The 27,977-nt window shown below is 46.4% G+C and overlaps 2 protein-coding genes and 1 long non-coding RNA gene across 4 annotated transcripts; 1 reads left to right on the top strand and 2 right to left on the bottom strand.

Annotated features, from left to right (window-relative positions):
• Nucleotides 1–1,056: 1,056 nt before the first annotated feature.
• Cd160 (CD160 molecule) lies at nucleotides 1,057–19,347 on the bottom strand. Its single transcript, XM_032897672.1, has 5 exons — nucleotides 19,249–19,347; nucleotides 11,130–11,271; nucleotides 7,228–7,554; nucleotides 4,220–4,351; nucleotides 1,057–1,538 (listed from the first exon to the last, which is right to left on the bottom strand). The coding sequence occupies exons 2-5, from the start codon at nucleotides 11,206–11,208 to the stop codon at nucleotides 1,531–1,533; spliced, it is 546 nt and encodes a 181-aa protein (XP_032753563.1). The 5' UTR covers nucleotides 11,209–11,271; nucleotides 19,249–19,347; the 3' UTR covers nucleotides 1,057–1,530.
• LOC116896495 (PRELI domain-containing protein 1, mitochondrial) lies at nucleotides 2,948–3,806 on the bottom strand. 2 transcript variants are annotated; one of them, XM_032897671.1, is made up of 2 exons: nucleotides 3,329–3,731; nucleotides 2,975–3,214 (listed from the first exon to the last, which is right to left on the bottom strand). In XM_032897671.1, the coding sequence occupies exons 1-2, from the start codon at nucleotides 3,644–3,646 to the stop codon at nucleotides 2,993–2,995; spliced, it is 540 nt and encodes a 179-aa protein (XP_032753562.1). In that variant the 5' UTR covers nucleotides 3,647–3,731; the 3' UTR covers nucleotides 2,975–2,992. The 2 variants fall into 2 exon arrangements, with proteins under 2 accessions (XP_032753561.1, XP_032753562.1); XM_032897670.1 differs by having other exon boundaries at nucleotides 2,948–3,806.
• Nucleotides 16,894–20,449, top strand: LOC116896497. Its single transcript, XR_004387341.1, has 3 exons — nucleotides 16,894–17,108; nucleotides 18,568–18,731; nucleotides 19,736–20,449. It is a non-coding gene; the product is annotated as an uncharacterized LOC116896497 (long non-coding RNA).
• Nucleotides 20,450–27,977: the final 7,528 nt, after the last annotated feature.

Below are 27,977 nucleotides of genomic sequence, written 5' to 3'. Positions count from 1 at the left end.
TTTCCGATCTTATCTTTATTCCCTGCTGTTGGGAATACATAGTCTGTTTCTTGTTCTGTTTGTGACAGGAGGTTATCTGTCCAAAGTCAAAAAAGGTGTGTGAGTTTAGGAACAGGAAAAGTGTGCGAATAAAGGCTTCGAGCATCTTTTAAAATGACCAGTGCCAGCCTAGCAGTGGTGGCTCACACCTTCAGTCCAAGCACTCATGAGGCAGAAGCAGGAAGATCACTGTGGGTTTGAGGCCAACCTGGTCTACAGAGCAAGTTCCAGAACAGCCAGGATTACAGAGAGAAACCCTGTCTTAAAACCCACAAAAACAAAAAGTCAGTGACTAAAGAGGCTATAGGTCCTGACGACAGATGACTGCAGTCAGGGAAGCTCTTGGCCTGCCTGAGTTTGCCTCCTCTTCTAGCAGTGGGGGCAGGCGGGCAGGCGGGCAGGGCATCAGACACCAAATCTGCCTTCAGTTTTGTTTTCCTTGTAAGCCAGTCACTGCACCTGAGTCTCTCGCTCTCTCTTTCCCATATTTGCTTGTTCTATATTTTTCTTTAAAGTGTTAAATAAAAGTTCTTTAAAGTTTTTTTAAGAATGGTGTTTTCATTTTTAATGATTTATTTCTTTAGTGTGTGTGCGTGTGCATGCGCAGATGCATGTGCACATGAAGACCCGAAGGTGTTGTGTGTCCTCCATTCTTCTCTACCTACTCCTCTGAGGTAGGGTCTCACATTTTTTCTCCACCACTCTGGAAGCTAGCAAGCTCCAGCAATTCTGTCTCTGTCCTCTTGAAGCTGAGGCTTGTGGAAACTCATAGATGTTACATGGGTGCTGAACTCCAAACTCCAGTGTTATGATTGCACGCGCTCTCTAAGCCGTCTCTTCAGCCCCTATGTTCTTATGTTTTTAAAACAACTTGCTTATTTGGGGCTGGCAAGATGTGCACAAGCCTAGCCACCTACGTTTGATCTCCAGACCCCACGGTAGAAGGAGAGAACTGACTCCCAAGAGTTGCCCTCTGACCTCCACGTGTGCAGTGCCCTCACAAATGCCTCACACACATAAAATTAAAACTTGCTTATTTTATTGTGTGGAGATAAAACATTGTTCTGTGGTGTAAAACATACCTGGTATTTAAGGACTATACATCATTGACATTTGCAAAATGTTTTCTTTAGTGGCACTGAGGTGAGAGAAACCACCCTTGCTCCGACAGTGTGGGAGGAATCCAGACGGATACCAACTGTTCTTCCAGATTCTTGGGATGTTTTCGTTGACTGGGATGGACGCATGGCACTCCAGTGGAGATCAGAGGACAGCTTGTAGGAGTCAGTTCTGTCCCTCCACCATGTGGGTGCACGGGTTTGACCTGAAGTGTGGCAGGCAAGCGCCTTTACTTGCTTGACCATCTCGCTCGCCCTGCTGGTGCTGGAGTACTTGGCATCCGTCCTATGGACCAGTTTTCTCTGTGTTCATCGTCAGGTTTCCCTTGCTGTAGCTTCCTCTGAAGTTTATTTTTTCTCTTTGTCACAAGGTTCATAGAGCTGTAGAAGGAAAATAAAAGTTTGCATTATTACCTCACAACTTAGACTAGCTGTGAAATAGAACACTTGATGTGAGAAGGCTCACCTGTCCTGAGATGTGTGTTTGGTAGGATTTCATGCCTGGAAAGGGAATGGGGAAAATATATGGACATAATGTATGTGTTGTGTGGGAGGCGTAGAGGGAAGCAGGGATCCAGGAAACTCCATCTTTTTCCTCACACAAAAGGAAGCATTATATAACTTGGTCTCCATGATATTGCTAAGGTCCAAGAAAATGTGTCTTTTTGTGCGGAACACTGCCTCTTCCATAATTCTACTAAGCCTGAGTTTCAGAGAGATGAAGAAAAGGGACAACTAGGCATGGTTGTTGATGTCTGCAATCCCAATACCTTGTCTCAGTTTCTCTCACAGCTTCATCACGTAAGTAGTGGGGTTCAGCTTTGGGTTTTTGTTTGTTTGTTTTTGGTTTTGGACGTTTAAAGCTTTGTTGTTCTAGGATAGCTTTGGAGTCAAAAGTAGTGGTGATAGGGCAAGGTTGGACTCAGTTTCCCCATTGAGTTTGTACTGTGCCTAAGGAAATACCATTAACAATAATTTAGCTTAACCTGCTAGGGAGACTTGTATTCAGTGAACTGTGAATAAAGGGGTCAAACCACTTGATTCCCAGAGCCCCTGTGTGAAACCTGGCCCAGTTTTAGCACGTCCTTGCCTGGGTGTAGGTACAGGCAAGGGAGATGTACTTCGCTTACGAAGTTGTCTCTGTTTCTGGGTATATGAGGAGGCAGTGTGAAAATGCAGAGGGTTGTAATGGGGATAGAAGTGCTTTACATGTTAGAGGAGTTTTGCGTTATGCGGAGTTAGAAGGATCTGTACTAGGTCCTGTGAGGGGCACACTTAGTTCTCCATTAAATAATAGGGATATTTGCTTGGAGGTGTTGTTGAGGTTAGAGTCACCAATCCATCATACAGTTTACAGGAAAGATCTCTGCATTTATAGAGCTTACATTACGGTATCATTCAAACTAGTAGTTATTAATTTGAGAAAAGCTTAAATGAATTAATTCCAAGGACAGGCAAAACTTGCATTAGTTGCTTGTTCAACAAGCAACTAGTTGCCTAGTGACAAATTATTAAATGCCCCAAACTTTTTTTTTTTTTTTTTGGGGCAGTCAAATCATGTGTTTATTGAGTGCCTGTTATGTGCTAAATATTGTTCAGGGGACGTGGGACCCAGCAGAGGACAAGGGGAGTCCTGCCCTCGTGGAGCGTACAGGCTATTGCACTGCTGTGACCTTGGGCAAGGCACTGCACCCCTCGATCGGCCCAGCAGACAGAGCTGGGCGTGGTGCAGATACTGACCAGGACAGCGCCTGACCCACCACCCCAGACAGCAGAGAGGGCTGCAGGTTCATCTTTAATAATCAAGTACACGGGGAGGAGGGAGAGGAAGAGGGCTATACGAGCTGCTGCTGCTGCTGCTTGGTGGCGGCCTTGTTGGCCAGGTCCTTGGCCTTCTCTGTAGCTGCCAGTGCGGTCTCCTTTGCTTTCTCTTTGGCCTCCTTAGCTGTCTCAACAAGTGTTTTTGAAGGGGCCTCACCTTGTAGCTTGGCCAGGATGTATTCAAAGCCTTTCATTGTCTTGGTCACATTGCTTTTGAACCGGGCAAGACCAAATTCCTGGACAGCTCTGGAGACACCAAATAAGCTAGAGGAGACCCAGGCCTCCCGACGGATTTCGGTCCAGCCGCTATTGTCAGAGTTCACACAGTAAACACATCTTTCCTCCACCACCATCAGCCGGGCGTGGTTGATGTTCCAAGTGAAGGTGGTCATGGTCTGATTCTGTGGGTCCACAATCGAGTCCTCCAGGATGTACACCGAGTGAGCAACGTTGGCGGGAAACAGTCGCTCTGCCCAACGTGGCATCCTGTTGGTCTTGGTCAGGAGTCTCCGGGACAGAAGCTTCTGGTCAGGGGTCACCTCCCGGTGCACTATGTCTTCGGTTAAGACATGTTTGCTATAGGGATTCGGGTACCGTTGCCAGAAGGCAGCGAACACTTGGTCCCAGGAACTTCGGAGCACGCTCTGGCCCAGGAAATACTTCACCATCGTCCCGACCCGGGCGGGCTCAGCACCCGTGCAGCATCAGGGTGAGGAGCCCGGGGGTGGGGGGGGGGCACGTGGCAAGGCGCACGCCCGCCAGGCTCGCAGCTCAATCACCGCGGCGCCGCGCCCAAGTCCCTACCGCCGCCATGAGAGGCTATAGGACTGCCCCCAAACTTTTAATACTCAATAAGGTCATCAGCTTTGGGGAGGAGCTGTGTTCGAGCCCATCTTAGCCCCATCTCCTGCTTTGTCTGTCTTTCTATAATATCTAGATGTACATTGCCTCCACTTGCAGCACTGTTCAGTGAGTGGAGGTAGCTGTGTTTACTGTCTCCCACAGCCTCTCCTAGAGGGTCCGACCTCTTCCCTGGTGGAAAGTCTGATCTGGCTGTCTCCATGTAGATACAGATTTGTGAGGACTTAACACATTAGAACCAGTGTCACCCACATACTGGTTTGCATGCTTGGAGAACATTTTTCCCTCCCTAAGGTCTTCCTTTCTGTACTTTCCCTCCTAGGAAATAATTAAGCAAAGACAGACTGAGCTGGGAGAGCTGAGATCTCTTCCAGACATACCTTGAAGGGCCACCAGGCTGGAGACCAGCATCCCCCAAGCCTTTACTTGCAGGAAGCCTGAACTGAGAGTGCCATTCATATGGCTGAAGTCAGGGTGTGACCTTTTCCTCTGTCTTATTTCCGTGTGGTTCTCTGTTCCAGGTTAAAAAGAGAATTGTGGATCAAAAGAGGGTTCCGGAAGTCCGATCTCCCTTTTGTAGCATTTCCTATGTAGTCTCCAAGAAAGCCTAGTAGTCCAATTCACTTCCTGAATAAATATTTTTGATACCTGTGAGCTATGCTATTTATAGTTAAACGTAGAAATCAACACAGAATCTAGCATTCACCAGAGACAGAGATACATGTAGGCCTCCAGGAGCTCTAGAGTTTTGACAGAAGGTAAAACAGATTATCCTGAACTTTGGGGACTTTGGGTTTCTGCTAGATTTCATTCATTATAAATAGTCTTCTGGAATGGATCAAGTCATTTAGCATAAGTTAAAATCTCAGGTGCTAGAATAGAGCTGGGGCTTTGGTCCTTGTCTCTCTGTGTGAGCATTGAGTATGAGTTGTCAAAGGACAACGATAGTGCCTCCTGAAAGTCTGTATGGATTAACACGAGCACAATCCCTGGCACATGCTGAGCGCCCAGTACATGGTAGGCATTGTTTTTAATGTCACCCATTGCCCATCTGCTCCTACTTTCCAGAGGGCACCTTATTGCCGCTGTTGATGGTCATTCATGATGAATGTTTAAGTAGCCTGAGAGGATATAGACAGTCCTGGTTAAGGAAAAGTCAGCTCCAGTAGGAACACTCGGGGTGCAGTAGGAGCCTGTGAACACCAGGTTTAAGGAGCAAGGACTCCTGGCACGCAGCACTTGGCACTGTGCTCAGGACGGCTACTCTTGCAGTTTAACTAGAGCAGAGTAGCCACATAAATACAACGAAATTGCCTAGAGCAGTGACTCTCAACCTCCCTGATGCCATGACCCTTTAATACAGTCCCTCATGCTTTGGTGACCTCCAGCCATACAATTATTTTGCTGCCACTTATAACTAATTTTGTTACTGTTATGAATCATAATGTACATATCTGATATGCAGTTCACAGATTGAGAACCACTGGCCTAGAGTCTCATACTAGGCTAGAATGATTAGGCATTGTAGACACTGAGAAGTCATTGATTCTTTGAGTGCCTGCACAGCTGACCTTCTAGATATGTCTGCTGGCAACCTAGACTGGATTGGGACAGTGCTTAGAGTTGGTGGCCCATTTATTGAACAATAAGTCCTGTAGAAAGTTGAAAGAGAAATGATTGGTAATCTCAAGGATCTCACTTGTTAAAGTCTAGAGAAATATTTCAATTGTGATTTAAAAAGACTTGGAGAGCGTATTTAGAAAGAAAAGGATAAATGTAGGAAAAACTTGTAGTAAATAAAGAAAACGAGGACCCAGGGCTTTGACAGAGAGTCATGGACAGATGCAGTCTTGGGAAGACAAGTTTGAGGAGATGGAGCTGCCCAGAATCAGTTCAGCATCAGTGGGGTGCTTGAAGTAGAGCTAGAAAGGGTGATTTGTGAGTCACTTGCAAAATGCAGGTTTAAACCAGGGTCGGTGCAAGCTTGAGAGAGGGTAGAAAGGCAGAATGATGAGGGCGGGTTTGATAGATGGGAAGAGGAAATAAAGGCAAAACAGGAGAGCAATTAAACAAGTCAGAGAACACTCACAGAACCCAAGAGAGAAGACTTCAGTGGAAGAAAGAATAGTTAAACTGCTGAGTAACAGGTCACATAGGTATGTAGCAACAAACAAGCAAGCAAGCAAGCAAGCAAGAAAATATAGGTCAAACTAGTAACCATAGAAGAGAATGGGAATGTTTACAAAAAGGCCCTTTCTCTCTCTCAGATTTTAATTTACTGCAGGTAAAATGCAGAAATAATATTTATTTGTTTACTGGTTTGATGTAGCTATGTAGCCCAGGCCCAAAACTTATGATCGGTCTTGGTTTCCTGAATGTTGAGATCCTAGATATGTGCCACCATGCTAGGTTGATGGCTTTTTAAAAAATTTCATATGAGGCTGGCATATGGTTTAATGGTAAAGTATTAGCTTAGCATGCTCTAGGTCCTGGGTTCAATATGCAACACAGAGAAAAGTTCATACAGACAGCAAGTTCTTCTAAAATTGTTGTATATCTGACAGTGTCTCCCTTCTCACATATTGGTAGTTTGGCTGGGAATAGAATTCTAGGTAGAAGATACTTTTTTCTTTTCCCCACAGAATTTTTGAAGGTTTGCTCTCAGATGGGCCCTTTATAAAGCTTGTCTAGGTTTGTCACATTTATTGTATTGTTGTGGTAATGAAGTGCATGATACTGTTCTATTGAGGTGGTAATGGAGAAGGGAGGCATGCCTACTATGAAGGACACAGTCAGAAGAGGAAGCCTTGCTATCTCGGTGAGCTTAAGACCCAGAATAACAGTTCAGGGGTCTGTCAACTTTCTGACTTCTGATTCTAGAAAACTGAACTCATGGGGACCACATTTTTGCTTTATTTTTGTTTTTTTAATCCAATAGTTTGAGTGGGTTCCTGTTTCTTAGAGCTGAATGCTTCTTAGGGCAATTTCAAACCAATCTCTGTCTATTTGAGGAAATACAGCTTCATCTCTAGGAGAACTCCAAAGTAGGCATCAAAAGATCTAGGTTGTAGACCTGTATTTTTACTAGCCTAGTCAATGAGTATCATTAAATAAATTTCTCTACCTCCTAATGACTCAGTCTTCCAATGAGAATGAAAGGCATTCTAGAAAGATTTGGAGTAGTAAAGATGCAATTACCTTTGTATACGTACTTTGAAGAAAGGTGTAAGACAAGGAGTATCTGCCAATTGGGGTGTCAGCAGAGGACTGGGTAGTAGGAAGGATTCTTAAGGGGACTGCTATCTAGACCTCAAACTGCTACTTGAAATTCCCACTGTCTGCCCTGCTCACTGCTTCTCTGATGGCATTAGGGATCTTAGGGACTCACCTGTGACAAGAACAGAGAGAAAATGGTCATGAATGTAGATTTCTGACTTCTGGCTTCTGGCACAGCACTGGTAGGTCCCACTGTCTGATGGTGTGGCTTGTTCTATCGTAAACACCAACTGAGATGACTTTTCAATGACACCGTCTGTCCCAGGATCCCTTTTAACCTTTAGCTGTTCCAAGCTGGTCTCAGGGGAACAGTTCCAAGATCTGTCTTTGCACCAGAAGAGAATTAGCCCCTCAGCTTCATCTTTCTTGTACTGCAAAGTACAGGTGAAGTCCAGTCGCCCTCCTTCCTGGGATGCTGAGCTGCTGATGTGAATACATCCTGGAATGGAATGCAGAAGTTACCTGTGGGAAGCCAGGGTTCCTCAAGTCCCACCTCGCTGGTCCTTGTCACTAGAACACAGTCTGACACTGGCAGATGGGAAACACAACTTCTAATTGCTTCTGTGACGGTAAGCACACAGCCTGCCTCTTCTGATTCTTTAGGGACCAGATGTATACAGGTAAAACTTCTACACCATGCATGGGGGCCATGGCAAATAAAACAGGAGCCGGATCTTAGTTACTTTTCAACGGCTGTGGCAAAACACCATGATTGAGACAACCTAGAAAAGAAAGTGTTTAATTTTCCTGGGAATGTGAAAAGCAGAAGCATGGTGGCAGGAAGAGTTGAGAACTCATATGTCACACTGTAAGCAAGAGGCAGACACACAGTGAGAATGGAGAGAAGATTTTGATACCTCAAACCTGCCCCCAGTGACACATCTCCAACAGAGTCATATGGCTTAATCCTTCCTAAGCAGCCACTATTGGGGAGCAAGTATTCAAATGCCCAAGACTTACTAGGACACTTCATTCAAACCATCACAGCTCTGCTCTCAAAGCCCAAAGTATAGTTGGCCAAAATACTGCACTTTGGTTTATGGCGAACACTGAGATTTCAGGCCATGGTCCCTTGATAGAGGTGGAGGCCGTAGCAGTGATGTTCCTGGGCCGAGAGGTGGTAGGGCGGATGGATGGGAGGAAGCCCTACCCCAGTGGGGAAGGTGTGTTTGCCAACAAAGGTTTGTCCCTGTGTGAATGGATGCAAACAATTGCTCTGAAATGCCTTCCTATTTCAGGGAGATAGAGTCTAATTTCTGGGAAAGTGTAGCCTGTCTTTGGCTACTTTGTGGGCTCTTCCTTCTTCCGCCCCTTTTCTTCTACCCTTTTAAGCCCCCAACACTAGATAGGAGAGAAGAAGGATAGAAGGGAAAGGGGCGACATTATTAGTCTACGTCCTGTTGATTAGGGATGTTGAGAGCCTCGGGGTAAGTTTGATTTACCTGGGCGGGATATCTAATTTCTTCTTGTTTGCTTTGTGTGCACGAATTCTACTTAACAAACTGCAGCCAGCAGTAACCAATCATCAACCCACTCCATCTCTCAGGGCCCTAGCACTTATGTATCCTCTGTAAAGTCCCAGAATTCCAAACGTCACACAATCACAGAAACGATCTGCAGCTGGAAAAATCATACCCGTGCTGTAGCACGAGGCAAAGTCATAGCTGTTGCGGACAAGCTGAAGTAGCCCAGCATCCCACACCTGGGATTAAAATGAAAACGTTTTCTCGTAATATTTCTGTGTTTTTCAAAGAAACCAAAATTCTCACTACAGGAAGGCCTTACATGGAATCTACAAGAAGTAAGGAGAACAAAGAAATGGCGTGCGCACGAAATGGAGCTCCAGGAAGGTGGAACAGGGGGTCAGAGATGACAGGAGAGGCTCCCAGGCCTCGTGGTATGATTCCACAAGGTAGCTGTGGCCAGACAATCCCTGAAGAAATTCCTCAAAGGTAAACAGGTTCATAAAAATATGGGTTGGGTGAACTGCTCCAGAGTAGCAAAGGAAGACAGGCGCATGGTGGCCACCAAGCATTCTGGAAGAGCACCTTCGAGGTGGTGGAACGCCGAGGGCCTCACCTGCTTCGCTGACACCATGAGTGCAGGGGCGGTGTGGGCAGAAGATCCCTCCACGGGCCGTACATGCTACTGCACTATTTTCAGCATCCGAGCAAAGACTACTGCACGGATGCTGCAGGGGCAGATCACCCGGGCAGACTCATTACTCCTGACCAGCATGGGAACTACCAAATGCAGGCGATGTGCCCTGTGCCTGCTGCCTCCTGTCAGTGCAGTGACGGTGGCTGTCATGGAAGCCACCTATGGATGAAGCATGAACTATTGCTTTGTTCTTTCAGCTGTCTCCCCTCTTCAAAGGGCAGAGGCCTCAAAGGGAAATGATTGTTTTTATGCATGAGTGTAAATGGTGTGTGTGTGTGTGTGTGTGTGTGTGTGTGTGTGTGTGTGTGTGCACGCGCAGACCATAGGATAACCTCGGTGGCATCTTCAAGAACATGTTACTTCCTTTGAAACATTTTACTTCTCTGGTTAGACTGGCTGGTCAGGGAGCCCAAAGGATCCTCCTGGTTCCCCCATCCCCTGCCACCATCCCTGGCATTTTGTGTATGTTTGGCAAGCACTTTTCCAACTGAGCTGTCTCCCCAGCACAAGTTTTGTTGATTTTGTTTCAACACAATCTTAGCAAATTAAGATGCATTTTAAAAAAATTAAAAGATTTATTCATTATATGTGTATGTGTGTTTTGCCTGCATGTTTGTATATGTACCATGTGCATGCCTGGTGTCTGAGGAGGTTAGAAAGGGTAATGGAGCCCCTGGAACTGGAGTTACGGATGGTTGTGGGTGCTGGGATTGAACCAGGTCTTCTGTGAAAGCAGCAAGCACGCAGCTGCTGGGCCATGATTTCAGCCCCTCAGCTGCTTTCAAAAGCTCGTCTGCATGTCTTTGTGCTCCGGTATTATTAAGTGTTGGATAGGTTTCCAAAGATAGATTTGAAAAGGTGCTCTTATATTATCAGAAATTTTATATTCTAATTATTTTGTCCAGGAGTCAGATGTTTTTATTTCCCATTCACATGGTCAGAGTTGGCACAGACTGTAGAGGAAGGAGGCAGACATGGGGGTGCCCCAGTCTCTGCCTGTGAAAGATTGAACTCCTCCCATACCAAGGTCAAAACCAGGTTGGTTGTGAAGGGTACTGCCTGGATGAGGCAGTGGGATGACTTCACGCTCTGTCCTTACACTGTGACAGATGCACATCAAAGTTTATTACTATATAGTCCTAAAGGTTTCTCAGGAAGCTGGCCTTCCTTCCTTCCTTCCTTTTTTTTTAAGTTTACAGGCCCCCGTGACCTGAAGGTTAAGTGGGTATAAATCTCTTCTCTCACAGGCTGCAGCTGCCCTTGCACGGTAGAGCATCAAGGTAAGGCAGGCAGGCTTCCCTGACCACTGAACTTCTGTAAATCCCTAAAGCTCCAGCGTTAGGTCCCGCCCCCAGACTTCTCTAATGGCTGCAATTGCCTTTCCAGCCCTTCAGGGAAGGTGAATGGCCAGGCCCCACCATACATGAAAAAAGTCAAGATCAGGCCACAGAATCCCAGCAATCCAGGGCACCCCAAGAAACATAAAGCCTGCCTCCTGCTTAGTTCTTTGCTGCTTCTCTCTCCAGCAGAGGCTGCCTTTCTTCTGTCTCTCCCAATCTCTGGTGTGAGGTTTGTTGTGTGGTGTGACTTTGTGGTATTCCTTGGCTCCTGACTGCCAGGTTACCTTCCCCCTCAGAACTGTAACACTTGCAAGTCTATCTATCTATAACCACAAAATCAAACCATTACTATGAAATTATGCAGTCACGATAATTTAGGGAGCTTAAGAGTTCCTTCATATGTCTCAAAAAAAATCAGGGCATCTTTACTGATAAATGAAATCACGCATGGAGAAAATCGTTCCCCCAAGCCCAGAGTTCTCCCAGTGACTGTCTGCCCTGGACCTATCCTCACCACCATGTTGGAAGTTCACAATTGCCAGCAGGATAGCCAGGGCACAGCAGCTTTGGCCAGGCGCCATCGGGATTTGCATGTTGTTGTCAGCCGCAGGAATTTCACGTAGATGTTGACTTTGCCGGTCTGTGGCTGCACACCCCTGAAAAGCACAGAACGAGACTCATTAGATGAAGACGCTAAGGCCGCTAAGACCAGCTCCCTGTTTTGGGTACTTGCTGGGGTTGCTCCGACTGTGGCGGAGGTGAAGAGAACTTCAGGGTACGGCTGGTTTGGGACTGATAGAGAAAGATCAAGAAGAAGCAGAAGTGGAGAGAAGAATGGGGGGGGGAGCTGGGCTGAGAGACTTTGCCTGTTTTTCCTGGGCTCTTTTGGCAAACAGCCCGTTATACACATATGCGTGTATATGTGTATGTGTATATGTATATGTACACTTGAATACATATATGTAAGTACATGTGGTAAAGTATAATATGTAGAAAGGAGAACAAGAAAGGGTAAATATAGGGGTGAGGAAGGACTGAATTCAGGTGAAGGGCACTTGTATCATGAATGAAGCTAATTTTGTTCTAGTTTCAAGTCTATCATGAATATTTCGGTGATTTGTAAGAACTAAAAACCATATTGGATAGTGAAAGTGTAAAATCCGTCAAGAAGAAGCTGCACGGCTTCAGAATGGCTGCCTGGCTGCAGGGAAGTTTACAGATGCACACACTTTGGATTTGGCTAATTTTAATGCGTGATCATTTTCTTATTTGCGAATTCTTTACAATAAAGTTTTCATTAAAAAAAAAAGTTGTTTGGTTTCCAATATTCTTTCCATAAGGCTTCCCTGAGGTTGAGAGTGTTTTCTCCTAATATTTTTATTACTATTATTATTTATATTTTTATATTCTAATCTCAGTTAAACAAAATTATGTCCACATTTTAAACAGCACTCAAACACAGGAAACTGAGTTGATAAATTTGATTCGTTCATTCAAGAGAATATTCCTCAGGCCTGTGCCTTCTGCCAACATTTCAGGCCTGTACATCAGTGGCACAAGAGATTTTAGTGAAATGGGGACAGAAATGGGTGACTGGAGGGTCAAAAGGAAAAAGGACAGAGGAAAGGAGAATAGGGAGAAAGGAAAGAGAAAATAGGGCAGAGGAAAAGAAAATAACAGAACTCCAAGAAAACCTACAGGGAAGCAGTCCAAAGGCTTTGCAGACCTTAGCAAGCTTTAATTAGGACAGGTTTACAGAATAAGAATGTATAGGTAGTCGGGGGTGTCAGTGGTAGCACACGCTTCATCCCGGCGCTCGGGAGGCAGAAGCCGGCCTGGTCTACAGAGTGAGTTCTGAGACACCCCCGGAGCTAAAGAAAAACTCTTTCTGCCTTTTGCCTCAGCTTACCCAGCTGTGATCACAAACATGGATCCTCCAAACTAGCATATTTATGTTTTAGGTTATTAAAAATTGAGAAGGCTGCAAAGTTTAAATGTTAGTGAAGGTTTCTTTCTGAATGAAGTAAGGTTTTTTCCAGGTGCCGAGGATCCAGTCAAGCTTTGAGGCACAGCGTACGTAGAGTGGCTGATGTGCAGGGTTCAGCAGAGCTCAGCCGTCCCCCGCCTCTCACCGTTCCCCATTCACTCAGTCATCTAAACGGATTCCCAGTCCTGCAGGCACCAGCCACACAGGAAGTGCTTTATCCACATGTTCCGTCTCAAACGGTTGGACTGTAGTTTTACTGTACACTGTCAGTGTCTATGTTCATAACTGCTCACTGTTATGTTACCCTTGCCTACAGTATTCTGCATAGTAACATGCTGTACCTAAGAGCAAAAGGTTGTACCACATGGCCAGGGTAGACACAGGCTACGCCATCTTGGATTCTTTGCGGATTGTGCAGCCGTGACATCATCTAGTGATGTATGTCCCAAGGTACCATCATCATCAGTGATGCATTGTATAATTATTATGAAAACAGAGACTTTCCACTGTGCTATGATGTAGCAAGAGGGTCCTTAGCCAATGCTGGAGCCACACACTTGGACTTTTCTGTATCAAGAATCATGAGCCAAGGGCTGGAGAGATGGCTCAGCTATTAAGAGCACTGACTGCTCTTCCAGAGGTCCTGAGTTCAATTCCCAGCAACCACATGGTGGCTCACAACCATCTGTAATGGGATCCAATTCCCTCTTCGGGTATGCCTGGAGATAGTGGCATACATAATAATAAATAAATCATAATTTAATAATAATTTATAAAAAAATCATGAGCCGAATCAACCTCTATTTATTTAAAAACTGAGCTGTGTTAGCTTATAAATAAGGGCTTACACTGTCTATCATAACTTAGCATGTCAAAAAGGGCACAGTGTAGGTTAAACACACAAACACCTTTTTACTGTACATTGTCTAGATATGTAAACACTGTTGTGTTACGGTTGCCTACGGTACTTAGTAAAGTAACGTGTTGTGCAGCTGTGCAGCCTAAGAGCAAAGGTGGAACCATATGCCTAAGTACGCAGAGCCCAGGCCATCTTGGTTTGCACACACACACGCTATGCTTTTAAGAACCTTCTGTATGTTAATACGTAAATTATATATTTTTAAATTGTATACATTTACAAATGTATATTTAAGTACTTCTAGTCTGTAACTTCTTGAGTATACTCACAAGCTTTGGGGTCACTTTTTCATTGGTGTGACACAGTAGCTTACTGGAGCCACTTCAGGGAGGAAAGGTCTTCTCTGATTATGGCTTCAGAGGGAATCAGCCTGTTATAGCAGGAAAGGCTTGGGAGGGTGGCTCTGTGGTAGAGGGAGCTTGTGGCCCAGGCTTGTTCACTTGACAGCAAGTGTGACACAGAGAACTAGGTCAGAAGAGGCTGGTGGGCTAGCCTCTAGCAATCCCTGTCTCTATATCTTGAGGTTCTGAAACCTCCTACAGTAGCACCATGACACGGGGAACAAGAATTTAATAGACGCTGTTGGTGTACAGCACAGACCTAAGCTTCGACATTTGAAGGAAGAAGACAGAAATATTTACAATCATGTTCCTGATGATTACAAATTATATATTTACAAATATATATTATATATTTAAATTATAATTAAATATATATTATATTTATTTTTTTACTAGTTTTATGTGTAGCCATGTGTACATGTGTGTCTTTGGGCATTTTCTGTGTGCAGTTGCCCAAGGAGTCCAGAAGAGGGTGTCCGATCCCTGGGACTTGAGTGGCAGGCGGTTGTGAGCTGCCGTGTGGGTCCTCTTGAAGAGCAGCCCGTGTTCTGAGTCGCTGAACCATCTCTCTGGCCCTTAACACATACTTTATTTTTTGCCACATATGTGTTGTGTAAAAAAAATGGACCTCGCTGCATTTTCATATGTAGATATAGCACCGTGATTACATTAATCTCTGTCATTTCCTTCTCTTATTCACCTCTTCAACCCAAGGAAGTTAGATTACTTTTATTTCGCTTTTATTTTATGAGTCTGGGTGTTTTGCCTGCATGTCTATGCATGTGTTCCCGTAGAGGCTATAAGAGGACACCCCCCTATGCTATTTAAAATTAGGATATGTTCGATTTCTATTCTAACTTAGGGAAAACTGAAATTCTGTGGCGTTGACTCCTCGGACCCAAGAGTATTTTTCCATGCTGTGTATCAATTACTTTCCTGTTGCTCTGATAAAATATCAGTCTCAAAATCAACTCACAGAAGAGTTTGTTTATGTTTACAATCCAGAGGGATGCATACGATTCCGTCATGTGACTGCAGAGATGGCTCAGTGGTTAAGAGCACTGACTGCTCTTCCAGAGGTCCTGAGTTCAATTCCCAGCAGCCACATGGGGGCTCACAACCATCTGTAATGAGATCTGATGCCTTCTTCTGGTGTGTCTGCAGATAGTGAGAGTGTACTCATATACATGAAATAAATAAATTAATTAAAAAAAAAAGATTCCACCAAGGCATCTTAGCTTACACCTTTAATCCCAACACTTGGGAGGCTGAGACAGCCAGACCTCTGAGTCTGAGGCCAGCCTGGTCTACAGAGTGAGTTCCAGGATAGCCAAGGCTTCATAGTGAGACCCTGCCCCTCCCCCCAAAAAATCCTACCCTGTACTACATGAAAGAAGAATACTTGGGGCTGGCAAGATGGTCGGAGGGTAAAGTTGTCCACCACCAACTCTGACGCCTTGACTTTGATCGCTAGGACTGCATGATAGACAGAGAGAGCTGACCCCTGAAAGCTGAAGCTGTCCTCTGACCTCCACTGGGGAGAGGGCTGTGGCCCTCCCTCAATTGCACATTAAAATAAAAATAAATGTCATTAAAAAAAGAGTAATGACTTTAAAATGCAAAATATAAAAGGATAAAAAATAGTAAAGTTGACATAGATTAATATAAAGCAAAAGGTATAGTTTTTAAAATTAATTAATTATGTATATATATAGATGTTTGTTTGTGTGTAAGTATGCACACCCAAGAGAGCATTAGATCTCATAGTATTACAGTTATAGATGGTTGTGGGCCACCATGTGGGCGCTAGGAATTGAGCAGCCAGTGTTCTTAACCTCTGAGCCATCTCTCCAGCCCCAAAAGGTATAGTTTTGCTGGCCTCACAGGCATTGCAAACATGGGGCACACAGACACACATGTGTGGTGAAAATACCTGAATACCTAAAAACAAATTAATTAAAAAAGACCATCTGAAACTATGTAGTAACCTCTAGCTATACAAAGTAAAATTCAAGCAGTAAAACTGCTTGAAGAAATGGGAAACGGGGACCACAGTGATACCCATATTTCAGCACGGCTGTCTCAACTGTTAAGGGATAAAAGGGTGTAGAAGATTTGAAGCGTGGCCAACTGATGGCATATAGAAGTCTTTCTGTCAAATCATATTCTTCTAAGTAAACACAGAAAATGTACAAGTGGATAGTGTGTTAGCCAACAGGGCAAACATCAGACACTTGGTACCAAATTCTGTTTCAGCGCCATTAGCTGTCAAAAACAATCAAGGGACATCTTAAACACTAGCTTCTTAGGCTTCTGTGGCAGATCCTAGGTTAAGCCCTGGAAAAGTGAAAACAGCTGACTAGCACTTAGGGTCTAGCACATGCCGGGACAGGCAGGTCATTAAAACAGGAGTCTGTGTGGCTGAATGCTTCCTCTTAGAGCAGCAGTTCTCAACACGTGGGCCAAGACCCACAGGTGTCTCCTATCAGATATCCTGCATATCACATTATGATTCATAACCGTAGCTAAATTACAGTTATGAAATGACTGTAGCAATGAAATACTTTTATGGTTGGGGAGGAGGGGGTCACAGCATGGGGAACTTCATTAAAGGGTTGCAGCATTAGGAAAGTTGAAAACCGCTGCTCTAAAGTCAGGTTAGATTTGAAACCTGCCTTGACAATGCAAGTTGTCCAATGTTGGAAAAGTTTCTTAATCTCTCTGAAAGCAAGTTTGTTGATAGATAAATGATGGTAATAGTGTTACCTTCCCAAGGGGGTCAATATGGCCGCTTAGATAGCATGGCGCTTGGCGTAGCACAACTGCTCAATAAATGCTAGTCATTATTATTACAACTGGCTGCAGTCCACATCCGCACCCACGGTTGTATGTGGTTCTTGTAAAACCCTGAGCAACATTAATCACGTGTTCTGTGCAGACATCTCGGAGAAGCCGCGTGACTCGCTTAAGGTTACAGAGACTGGGTGGGGAAGCTGGGATCCTTACCCTTTGGCGAACCCTTTGGTTCCTCCTCTTATAGCCACCTCTTTACTCTCAAACAGTGAAGCATGAAGGACTTTGACAGGAACAGAATTGAAGACGCAGTTTACAGGGGTTAGAAAGGGAGAAATTCGGGCCCGGGGCTCTGGAAGGTTGCAAGATGGCAGTGGAGGGAGGCCTTGGCCGTTTTGCTGACTTTAAGTACTGGTACCCGAAGGATGTGGTGGGAAAAGAAAGGCAGAGAAGGTGGGGATTTGGCTTCTAACCCTACTGGGCATCACTGTCTGTGAGCTGTTAGAAGGTTCTTTCTGTCTTTACAGGACTGTGTCCTCAGGGACTGGTGCAGGGGGATGGGAGGAGGGGAGTAGGGGTCACTTCCAACCCCAGAATGGAGCAGGCAGGCTGGCCTGCTGCGGGGTGGGGGTGGTCAGTCACTCCACGTGAGTGGCTTTGCGGTGACAAGGACTAGCTGGAATATATAGCTTAGAATATATAAGTCTGTTTGGGATCCTCAGCTGGGCTGGGGGAAGGTGGGGACTACTGGGGTCAGGAGTCTCTTGGCAGAAATGACCTTGATGTCAGGAGGTCCTGGTGTGTAGCAGGCGGGCCCAGCTGTCCGGAGTTCTATCCGCTAGAGGGCGCTGTGTCTTCAGAAGCTAGGGTTGAGTGTCAGCACCCACGGAGTCTTCAGGATCTGTGACTCCAGTTTGAGGGCCCCCACCACTGTCCTATGGGCAGTGTGAGCACCGGGCTCACATGTGGTGCGTGCGTGTGTGTGTGTGTGCGTGTGTGTGTGTGTGTGTGTGTGTGTGTAGGCAAAACATTCATAACATATAAAATAAAAAAGGAGCCTAAAATTACTAGAACAAAATGTCTAGGATAAACAAAGAAATTGTATAAAGACAGTTGTTAGATAGCATTATAGAATGTATTACAGAAGAGCATGTGTCCTCCTTCAGATCTAGTGTCCGTCTGATAACTATTGTAATGTTGGTTTTGCCTGCCTGCACGTCTGTGATCACTTGTGTGCCTGGTGCCTGTGGAGGCCAGAAGAGGGCAGCGGATCTCTTGGAACCCGAGTTACAGAGGCTTTGAGTCTCCACATAGGGGAACCAGGCCCTATGCAAGAACAGCCCCCGAGCGGTCACTCCAGCCCTTGTTTAGTTTAATGAGGTGGAGATGCTGTAACAGCTGCCAGCAGATTTGAAGATACCCAGGCTTTCACCACTTGCACATTCTACCGTGGACGCAAATGGTAACTCCCTAGTAGAGACTGACGAAGGCAAAGGTGCCCTTTATCCCCAGATTCACAAATCCCATTTGTGATCTGACCTTGCAGAGGGTCACACCCTCTTGGTTAACAAGGACCTCTGACTCACAGGCAGAAGGGTCTTCCCGCTGAAGGAAGTAGCTGGAACTGAACTTAGGGAAAACTGTCCGTTTTTACAAACCCAGGAATTAACAGGTTTTCTCTGCCCAAATCATGCCGTGGCTAGAGGCTGCCCTGCTTGTCATCTCCAGTGCACGACACCTGGGACATGAACGTCCCTCAGAGAAGCCTCCCAGAGGCGGCTCGAGACCCAGGCCAGGCCCCAGGGCTTAGGCACGGGCTTGGCAACCTTTGGTAGCTTTTGCAGTGACTCTGTATCTCCTTTATGTTTATAGAAAGGTGTGTCTTTCATCCACTGTCTCCTCATGAACACAGAACCAGAGAGCAGCCTTGGGATTCAGCACAGCATTAGCTAAGCTGGCCAGGCAAAACTCTAAAGTGCTCACCGAGACTTCGAGACTTCCCTCTTATGAATGTGGTGTGGCTCTCCCATTTAAGGCGTGTGTGAACCAGCCAAGGACTTGGAGCCCATGAGAAGGGTGAGCATACAACCATCTGGCATAAGTAGTCTCTCCCCGTCTCTCTGTCTCTGTCTGTCTGTCTTTGTCTCTGTCTGTCTGTCTGTCTTTGTCTCTCTGTTTCTCTCTGTCTCTGTTTCTCTGTCTCTCTGTGTGTCTCTGTTTCTCTGTCTCTCTGTGTCTGTCTGTCTGTCTGTCTGTCTCTCTCTCTCTCTCTCTGTGTGTGTGTGTGTGTGTGTGTGTGTGTGTTTGTTGAGACAGGGTTTCTCTGTGTAGCCCTGGCTGTCCTGGAACACACATATAGACCAGCCTGGCCTCCAACTCAGAGATCCACCTGCCTCCGTCTCCTGAGTGCTGGGATTAAAGGCAGGTGCCACCAGCTTCTGGGGTGTGGGGGTGGGGGACAGAGAACACTTATTTTTCCCTTTGAGGAGCCAGTTTCTCACTGACCTAACTGAAAGCTTGCCTTTGTGTGAGCAGTTCTGCCAAGCATCCCATCTCTCCTCCCAGAGCCCAGGTCCCCAGCAGGCCTCTTTACCTCAGGACAGAAGTTCTTCCTTGCTCTCAAGCTGGGGGCTCACACTGATTATGTTCTTGGTTCCCAAAATGAGTCTTTTGCTCTTGTTAAAAACCTATCTCCCCACTTCCGTCACAGCTCAGCCTTTCACAGTTGATCTTTGAAAAACCACAGAATGGGTTTTTAGCAGCCGGGGGTCTTCCTGTCTTTCTTCCCCACACCACTGTAGTTTTTACTCTGTCTGGTCACTCCATCACACCCCCTGACCTCTCTCTCTCACTTTTGAAATGCACTAAGGTTCAGAGAAGGCTGAGAAAATCGACACCTTAAAATAGATTTCTTTACCTTTGGAAATGAAGGCACCAGGAGGAGGATGTTGGTATAGAACGAATGACCGGAAGACTCGCTCTCGGGGTTGAAGATGCTGTATCTTTTCCTGTGAATACCTTTTGATTTTGAGTAGGGTTCTGTTAATTCATCCCAAAGGTTTTTATTTTTTATTTTCAAGATGCCAGTCTGACACTTGGATGGGCAAGGAATGGCTATTTGGGGACGCTAAAGATAGACCATACCCGCGGCCCTAGGATTGGAGGAAGATTCAAGGCCAGTCTAGGCCAGAGACCCTGCCTCAAAACAACAATAATGACAACAACAAGACATCATGGTAGGCCTGATGTCCTCGCTCACCTGAAGTCTCGCAGCCACCACGGAGCTTGTCTCTGAGAGCTGGGTGTGCTCTTTACCCAGAGGATGTGGTGCTCCGATTCCGGCCCATCTGCAGCCTTTTGTTCTTTTGTGGATTCTGGGCTCCCTGTTGCTACAGAGAGAGACAGCCACCCTACAGAAGACCTTGTCTGTGAGTCAGTAAACACTCCCTGACATCATGCTGACACACCTACCCACCTGTATAATGGGTACACTTCAGCTACAGTAACCTTCCCCCACACTTCCTGGGAGTTACACATTACTTCTCTGGAATTTCCTTCTCCTGTAGCCTGACCACAGGCTCATGCTATGGAATCTTACTGCTGTGAGGCCCAGAGAGAAAGATACACGGTCTCTCAGGCCTGAGCTTCCATTAGAGACCGGCCATGCTGTCTGTCTGTCAGTGATGCTAAGGACTTGACTCTGCTCACAACCCAGGCTATGCTGGTCTCCACTGGCCTGTTTGTATGTCTAAGGCATTCATTAAAAACTCATCTAATAAACTTCTTAGCCAAAAGGACAGTCTGCCTCATTGTTCCCCTTGAAACACACGTGAGGCCTTTTATATAGCCAGTGCAGCCTCAAACCTTTGGATGGGCAAATCGGTTGTTTCTCTTCTACGTTTCCAGCAGCTGCTACTATAATTGGCTTGCAGAAATGAGAAACTGTCTCTTTGGTTGATTATTAGACTATTGGAAGAATGGAGACAAAAGAAGTAGAGGTTTCCCCAAGAATCTTAATGCTGGGAGAAGGAAAAGGCCCCAGCCTGAAGTGGGAATTTGTCCCCCAGAAAGATTCTCTAAAACCCTGTGAGACCACTTTGATGTGGTGACACCAAAGCCCAGAAAGATGTGTCAGCGGACAGAACCACCCCCTGATGGGGAAGGCTCAGCTCTGCTCAGCTTTGGTTCTATTTATATTTTTTTCTCCGTCTTTATTAACTTGAGTATTTCTTATTTACATTTCGAGTGTTATTCCCTTTCCTGGTTTCCAGGCCAACATCCCCCTAGTCCCTCCCCCTCCCCTTCTAAATGGGTGTTCCCCTCCCCATTCTTCCCCCATTACCGCCCTCCCCCCAACAATCACGTTCACTGGGGGTTCAGTCTTAGCAGGACCAAGGACTTCCCCTTCCACTGGTGCTCTTACTAGGCTATTCATTGCGACCTATGAGGTTGGAGCCCATGGTCAGTCCATGGGTAGTGGCTTAGTCCCTGGAAGCTCTGGTTGGTTGGCATTGTTGTTCACATGGGGTCTCAAGCCCCTTCAAGCTCTTTCAGTCCTTTCTCTGATTCCTGCAACGGGGGTCCCGTTCTCAGTTCAGTGGTTTGCTGCTGGCATTTGCCAATGTATTTGCCATATTCTGGCTGTGTTTCTCAGGAGAGATCTACATCCGGTTCCTGTCGGCCTGCATTTCTTTGCTTCATCCATCTTATCTAGTTTGGTGGCTGTATATATATTTATATTTTTATATTTGTGTGTGTATATATATATATATATATACATATATATATTTGTTGTTGTTGTTGTTGTTGTTGTTGTTGTGATGGTGGTGGTGGTGGTGCTTGTCTGGGGCCCACTGCAGTCCAGAAGAAAGCATGGAATTCCCTCGAGCTGCAGCTGTCGTCGGGTGTAAGGTGTCGGGCGTACTGGAAACCAAACCTGCATATTCTATAAGAAGGCGAATGCTTTTTAACCATGAATCTCCAGCCTCCGAGCCCTTGATTTAAACTTAACTCTCACTTCAGGCCCCCAAAGGTGGACTTGAAGGGGTTACTGGATCTCTTTGTCCCTCTTCCCAATGTGGCCACATTGAATAAAACTTTATTTTCTGAGTTTTACTACTAATTTGGCTGTTTTTTAAGTTTTTTTGCTTTTAAGGATTTATTTATTTCTTTCACGTACACTGTCCCTGCCTTTAGACACACCAGAAGAGGGCATTGGATCCCATTACAGATGGTTGTGAGCCACCATGTGGTTGCTGGGAATTGAACTCAGATCCTCTGGAAGAGCAGTCAGTGTTCTTAACCACTGAGCCATCTCTCCAGCCCCAGATTTGGCTGTTTTAACTGGCTCCTTGAGGATGCAGCTGTGACCCTAAGTTTGGTAACACTATTCTTAGGATACTTGCAAACAGTTTCCTCCTCCTCTTCCTCCTCCTCCTCTTCCTCTCCCTCCTCCTCTACCTACCCTCCTCTTCTCCCTCTTCTTCCTCTCCTCTTCTTCCTCCTCCTCTTCCTCCCCTCCTCTCCCTCTTCTTCCTCTCCTCCTCTTCTTCCTCCTCTTCTTCCTCCTCCTCAATGCCCCCCTCCACTTTTTAAAGACAGGATCTCACTGTGTAGCCTTGGCTGGCCTTGAACTCACAGAGATCTGCCTGCCTCACCCTCTGGGATTGAAGGTGTGTACCACCACTATGGCTCCTTATCTTGTACCCAGTCCCTCTAGCAGTGCAGACTCACTACCCCAAAAACTACTCATCTGATGTTTTTTAAATTAAAACTTTTCTTCATTCAATCTTTTTTTTCTTTTTTTCGGAACGGGGGACCGAACCCAGGGCCTTGCGCTTGCTAGGCAAGCGCTCTACCACTGAGCTAAATCCCCAACCCTGCTCATTCAATCTTTTTTGATCACATTTTTTTCCTGTCACTCTCAGATTCTCCCCACCTCGAGATCTGATAGTTTTTTTGTTCTCTCTCAGAAAAACAATCAAAACAAGAATGAGAAAACAAAGTGAATGGGAAACAAAACCCCCCACAAAATGAAAATTAAACAAGCAAAAGTCCAATAGGACATTTTTAAAAACAGAAAAGAAGTCAACCAAGACACCACTGACTTTGATTTGTGTTGGCCAACTTCTCCTGGGCATGAGGCCAGCCCTGAAGATGGTTGATGTACCCAGTGAGACTCCATTAGAGAAAGCTGATTTTCCCTTTGCTGGTGGGTATCAATTGCAGATAGCTCTTGTTAAGGGTGGGACCTGTGTCCACTTCCCTTCCAGTGCTGGGACCTTCTCTTGCTTGAATCTATGTAGGTCTTGTGTGTGCTGCCATCGTCTTACTGTGTCTGGAATACACTGTTTCCTTGGTGTCAGCTCTGCCTCTTACAACCTTCCTGCCTCCTCTTCCCCATAGATCCCCGAGTCCTGAGGGGAGGGGTGTGATGAGGGCATCCCTTTTAGAACTGAATGCTGCAAAGTCTGTCACTCTCTGCACATTGTCCAGCTGTGGGTCTCTGTCTTAAGGCCCATCTATAGCAGAAAGCAGCTTCTCTGATATGAGGCACGGACCTGTGGGACCAGCAGTATGCCCGTAGGAGTGATTGTATTGCTAAGTTCCCTTAACAGAGTGGGAGTAGGGATAGGTTCTCTCTGAGGCCTGTGACCTGTCTAGTATCAGGATACAGGCCACTGTAGCAGTGTGGGTTATGAGTCCCCCTCGTGGCACGGTTCCTAAGGCCAACTTTTAAGAAGGGGTTGGTTACTCCCGTGGCATTCGTGCCGCTATTGCACCGGCACACCCTGCCGGCAGGTCACTGTGGAAGGTTCATAGCTGGATGGTGGTGCTAATTACCTTTTCCCTCCAGTAATGTGCATGGCCCTTTCCAGTACCATGGATGCTGGTCAGCAGGGGTGAAGCTTCTACCTGGGCTGCAGCTTGACTTCTCCGCTTCAGACTGTGGAGAACAAGTCTTGGCAATAGCCTGGGGTGTTTGGGGTTTCCATGGGGAGCTTCGGCCAACAACTCAACATGTGACCTATTCCTACTGTTGGAGGTTTCCCTCGGTGGCATAAGGTATCCGGTTAGGGCATTCTTCCCTCTATTTATTGGTGACTCTGGTAAGGGTCTTCTCACATATGTTTATCTTTTAGGACACATGGCTTTTCAAATGGCCTTGGCTGTTAGTTGTCCTTCCCCGTGTCCCACCCTTAGTTCCCGTCCATCTTTCTCCCTATTTAATTCCTGTTCTAGTTTCCCCTGCCTCTCCATAAGCTTTACTCTATCTCCTCTTCCTGGAAAGAGTCTCTCCTCTCTGGCTCCTTACTAACATCTGCTTATTCAGACTGGAGCACGTACTGAAGACTTACAAGCTAACAACTACACGTAGAGAAAACTTCCAACATTTGTTCTTTTGGGCCTGGGTTACCTCAGTCAGGATCAGTTCCCAGCTCCACTTATCTTCAGATTTCATTTTTTCTAGCAGCTGAATAACATTCCATGGTGTAAATGTACTACATTTCCAGCGTGCGTTCATCAGCTTATGTTTGCCATTTCTGGGAACTCTGAGTAGAGAAGCAGTAACTGGGATGGTCAGGTGTGTCTGTATTCACCTGACATCATTACTGAAAAACCCTTCTTCAAGATGCCTTCAGATCTCCCTTGGATTTCTGAACATGGGTCCAAATTCAGCGCATGGGTCATGGGTCATGGGTCATGGGTCATGGGTCATGGGTCATGGGTCATGGGTCATGGGTCATGGGTCATGGGTCATAGGTAATGGGTCATGGGTCATGGGTCACGGGTCATGGGTCATGGGTCATGGGTCATGGGTCATGGGTCATGGGTCATGGGTCATGGGTCATGGGTCATGGGTCATGGGTCATGGGTCATACTGACTGGGTTAATGTTCTGCCTCTACCATACTACCATATGATTTGGGGCAGGCCATCCAGGTTTTCTGACTTTTTCTTACCTTTAAAATGGGGATAGTCATTGATATTTAAGTAATTGAGACAAAGTGTGTGGAAAAGTGAGCCTGGGCCTCCACAGAGTAAATCCTCAGTGGACACTGGCTATCGTGATTAGTTCATTTCTTTGTTTATTTTGGAATCTTTCAAATCCCTGAAGAAAGTTAATTCACCTCAGCCTAGACATTGTAGCACATGCGACAAGTCATCCTAGCACCAGGGCACTCGGGGGAGTCAGGAGGCTCTTGAGCTGGAGGCCAGCCTGGGCTCTAAAGTGAAACAAAATCAGAACAAACAAAACAAGAACTTATGTACTCTCCCTAATGTTTTTCCTTTGGAGGTTAAATATCTCTAGTTCTTTAGATTCTTCCTTCCTTCCTTCCTTCCTTCCTTCCTTCCTTCCTTCCTTCCTTCCTTCCCTCTTTTTCAGTGCTAGGACTGAACCTTTGGCTTCATGCATGCTAGGGAAGTTACCATGGAGCTGCATGCACACCCAGTGTGTGATCTCAATGTCTCCTTTCCCCTGTGGACAGAGTCCAGCCTACCATGCTCCCTTATTAATTGCAGGAGCTCAGTCTGCCTCCTGTGTTCTTTGGTCACTGCTCCCAGGGATCCCAGAGTTGATCTCTGCACTTCCCTGGGCCACAGCCGACCTGCAGACAGTGAAAGCGCTAGGACCTGTGCAGCCTGCGTGTGCAGAGTTAGTGTTTCTGTTGGGCCTTGCTTGCCCTTGCAGCTGCCTTGCCTGACTCCGTGAGAGCTCGGCCTGTTTGTGAGGACTTAGCCTGATCTGAGATCCCACTGATTTGTGCTGAGCAGTCCTGGTAAATGACAAAGCATGTGGGTCAGACAGGACAGATGGGTAGAAGTTTCACTTCCTGGCTCCAGGGGACTGTTAGGAGACTGACTTTTTCCCCAGAGAAGGGTGACCTGCCATCCAGGCACAGCCAACAGCTTTCTGGAAGGAACCTAGTCCTGGGGCCAGAGGGCACTTGCATCAAGGCAGTGTGGGTGTTTCATCCTCTCCCAACACCCTGTCTCTGTTGACCTTCAACCCAGAATTCTTGGTCCTATAAGCCAAGGAGGGAGCCAGGATCATGTTAATTGTGGAGGATGGCACCCTCGGGGGTGTGGGTAGCAGGTGACAGAGCAGGTCTTGAGAAGAACGTCTCAGCTTCAGTTCTGATGTCCACTCTGTACTAAGTAGTTCACTAAGAATTTTGACTTCTACTTCTGTCCTTTTAAGCTAGAAGGCCAGTTCTGTGGTGACCTGAATAGTCTGTGCTTTCCTCCTGGGCCATCGGATCCTGGCCCAGTAGGCCTCCCTCTGAAGAGAGAGCAGGCACGACTGCTGGCTCAGCAGCTCAGTCACCCTGAGCTTCACTCAGTCAAGGTCACCTGAGTTTCTCCATTCAGCCTGCACAAATGACCCCATCCAAAGCTCTGCCCAACCAGTGGACTCTGCAGCCCTCACTGTTACAAAGGCAGGTTTTGGAAGGAGGATAGGTTCTCCAGTGCAGCGCTACACTGTTTCCTTATATCAGGGGAAGAGCAGGTAAGATCATCGGCCCAGGCTGCTTGTTGCCTCAGGAGCCTCCTCTAGCCTGCCCTGTGACCCCTCAGGCTTCTTCCAAACTCTGTCCTTGGGTCTACCTATCCCCCACCTTCTCACAAACCTTCTTGATGCAGAATGCCTGAATTCAGGATTTATAATTTTGCTCTCTAGGGCATTTCCAGTGTGAAAGGAAGTTACTATTCAAGCAAGAGTATAATTTTCATTTTTTAAACTTATTGGCATTTCAGTTCATAGGAGTCAGCAGCGGCAGCTCGATCCACTCGCAAACACTTCATGGCTATATCAACAGTCCAGCTCGGTAGAGTCAGGATAGCAAACGATTCAGCAGTGGTGTCACTCCCCAGTAGACACACCTAGGCCTCAGCCTTGGCACGAGTCAGCAGGAGGGAACCAGGGCCAACAGGAATGCCAGTTCTCTGCCGTGCCTCTCAGCGAAGTGAAGATCAGTGAGGACTCGAGACCAGCAAGCATACAGCTCGCTCTGTAAGTAAGCTCAGCCTCCGTCACTAGCCGTCGAGTCCTTTTTATACGCCCTCCAAACATCACGTGTCCTCCACGTGCCTCGTCTCAGCACGTGCATCTGTCTCAGCCGACACCACTCTGTCAATCAGCCGGAGTCGGAGGAAGTGGCAGGAAACGGTAGCACAGCACTGGAAGGTTTTCGGTGCGTTTCTTTCTGTGGGGTCCTTACAAATGCAGCTCAACTACACAGTGCAAGGTGGACCGATGCCTGTCTGTTAGTGAAGAATCCTTTATCAGGCGTCCTTTCATGTGCTTGTGTTAGCAGAACATCCTTTCACCTGTGCCTGCTTTAGCTAAACGTTCCTTCATGAGTCTTAGTCTTTCACTTGTGTCTGTTTCAAGAAAACACTCCTTCTTCACCTGTTGCCCCCATAAAACACCATCTAACACAACTGACTCTCCAAAGAACCCTTACGCTTCCTTTTCACAAGGGTGCACTGTAGGGGTGAGGGGCAGAACCCCCTGAGCTGGTGCAGAGGCCGCGTGCCACCCACCTCAGCAGGAACATCCTCATCTCAACGGACAGGCTCAGAACAAAGTGCCTCCTTTCAGGGCCTGATGGAACCCAGTATATTAAAATTATTTTTTATTTATTATGCTTTATTTCGTGATGTTGGAGATTCAACATAGAGCCTCCTGCCTGGTGCACAACTGTTGGCTGTTCCGCCGACTGTACTCCCAGGACTTTGTTGACTGATTTGAAACAAGGTCTCCCCTTAGTGAAGGGGAGATTGTAAGGTCTGCTCCCTGTAGGACAGCAGTCAGCATGGACTTCTACAACTTTTCCTCAAGCCTCTGAATAAAGTGTTTCAACAACAACAACAACAACAACAACAATGACAACAACAAAAAACAAAAAACAAGGTTTCCCTATGTTGGCCAGGTTTGCCTTAAACTTGCTATGTAACCCAGGCTATCCCGATCTGGAAATCCTGCCTCCGGCTCCTGAGTAGCAGAGGCTACAGGGGTGGGTCATCACAATCTCTGGTGTGTTAGGATTCTAAGCACAAAAAGAGAGCAGGCTCAGTTAGTTCTCTGCAATGCCAAGGGTGCTGGGGTCCTTCCTGGAGGCCACACTTTGAAGGAAGGCATCTTTGAAGTCATGGCACAGGTGGGCCACTTGTTCCTGTTCTTTTTCAAAGACCCTTTGCCTCTGTGTGGGGTGTGTCCAGTCTCTGTGCACTTTTCTTGCTGTGCTCTTGATGCCCACCCTATTCCTTTAGGACAGTGGTTCTCAACCTGTGTGTCATGACCCCTTTGAGTATC

Source organism: Rattus rattus, chromosome 3, assembly GCF_011064425.1.
Source record: "Rattus rattus isolate New Zealand chromosome 3, Rrattus_CSIRO_v1, whole genome shotgun sequence".
NCBI lineage: Eukaryota > Metazoa > Chordata > Mammalia > Rodentia > Muridae > Rattus > Rattus rattus.
This window is presented reverse-complemented; position numbering and strand designations above follow the sequence as displayed.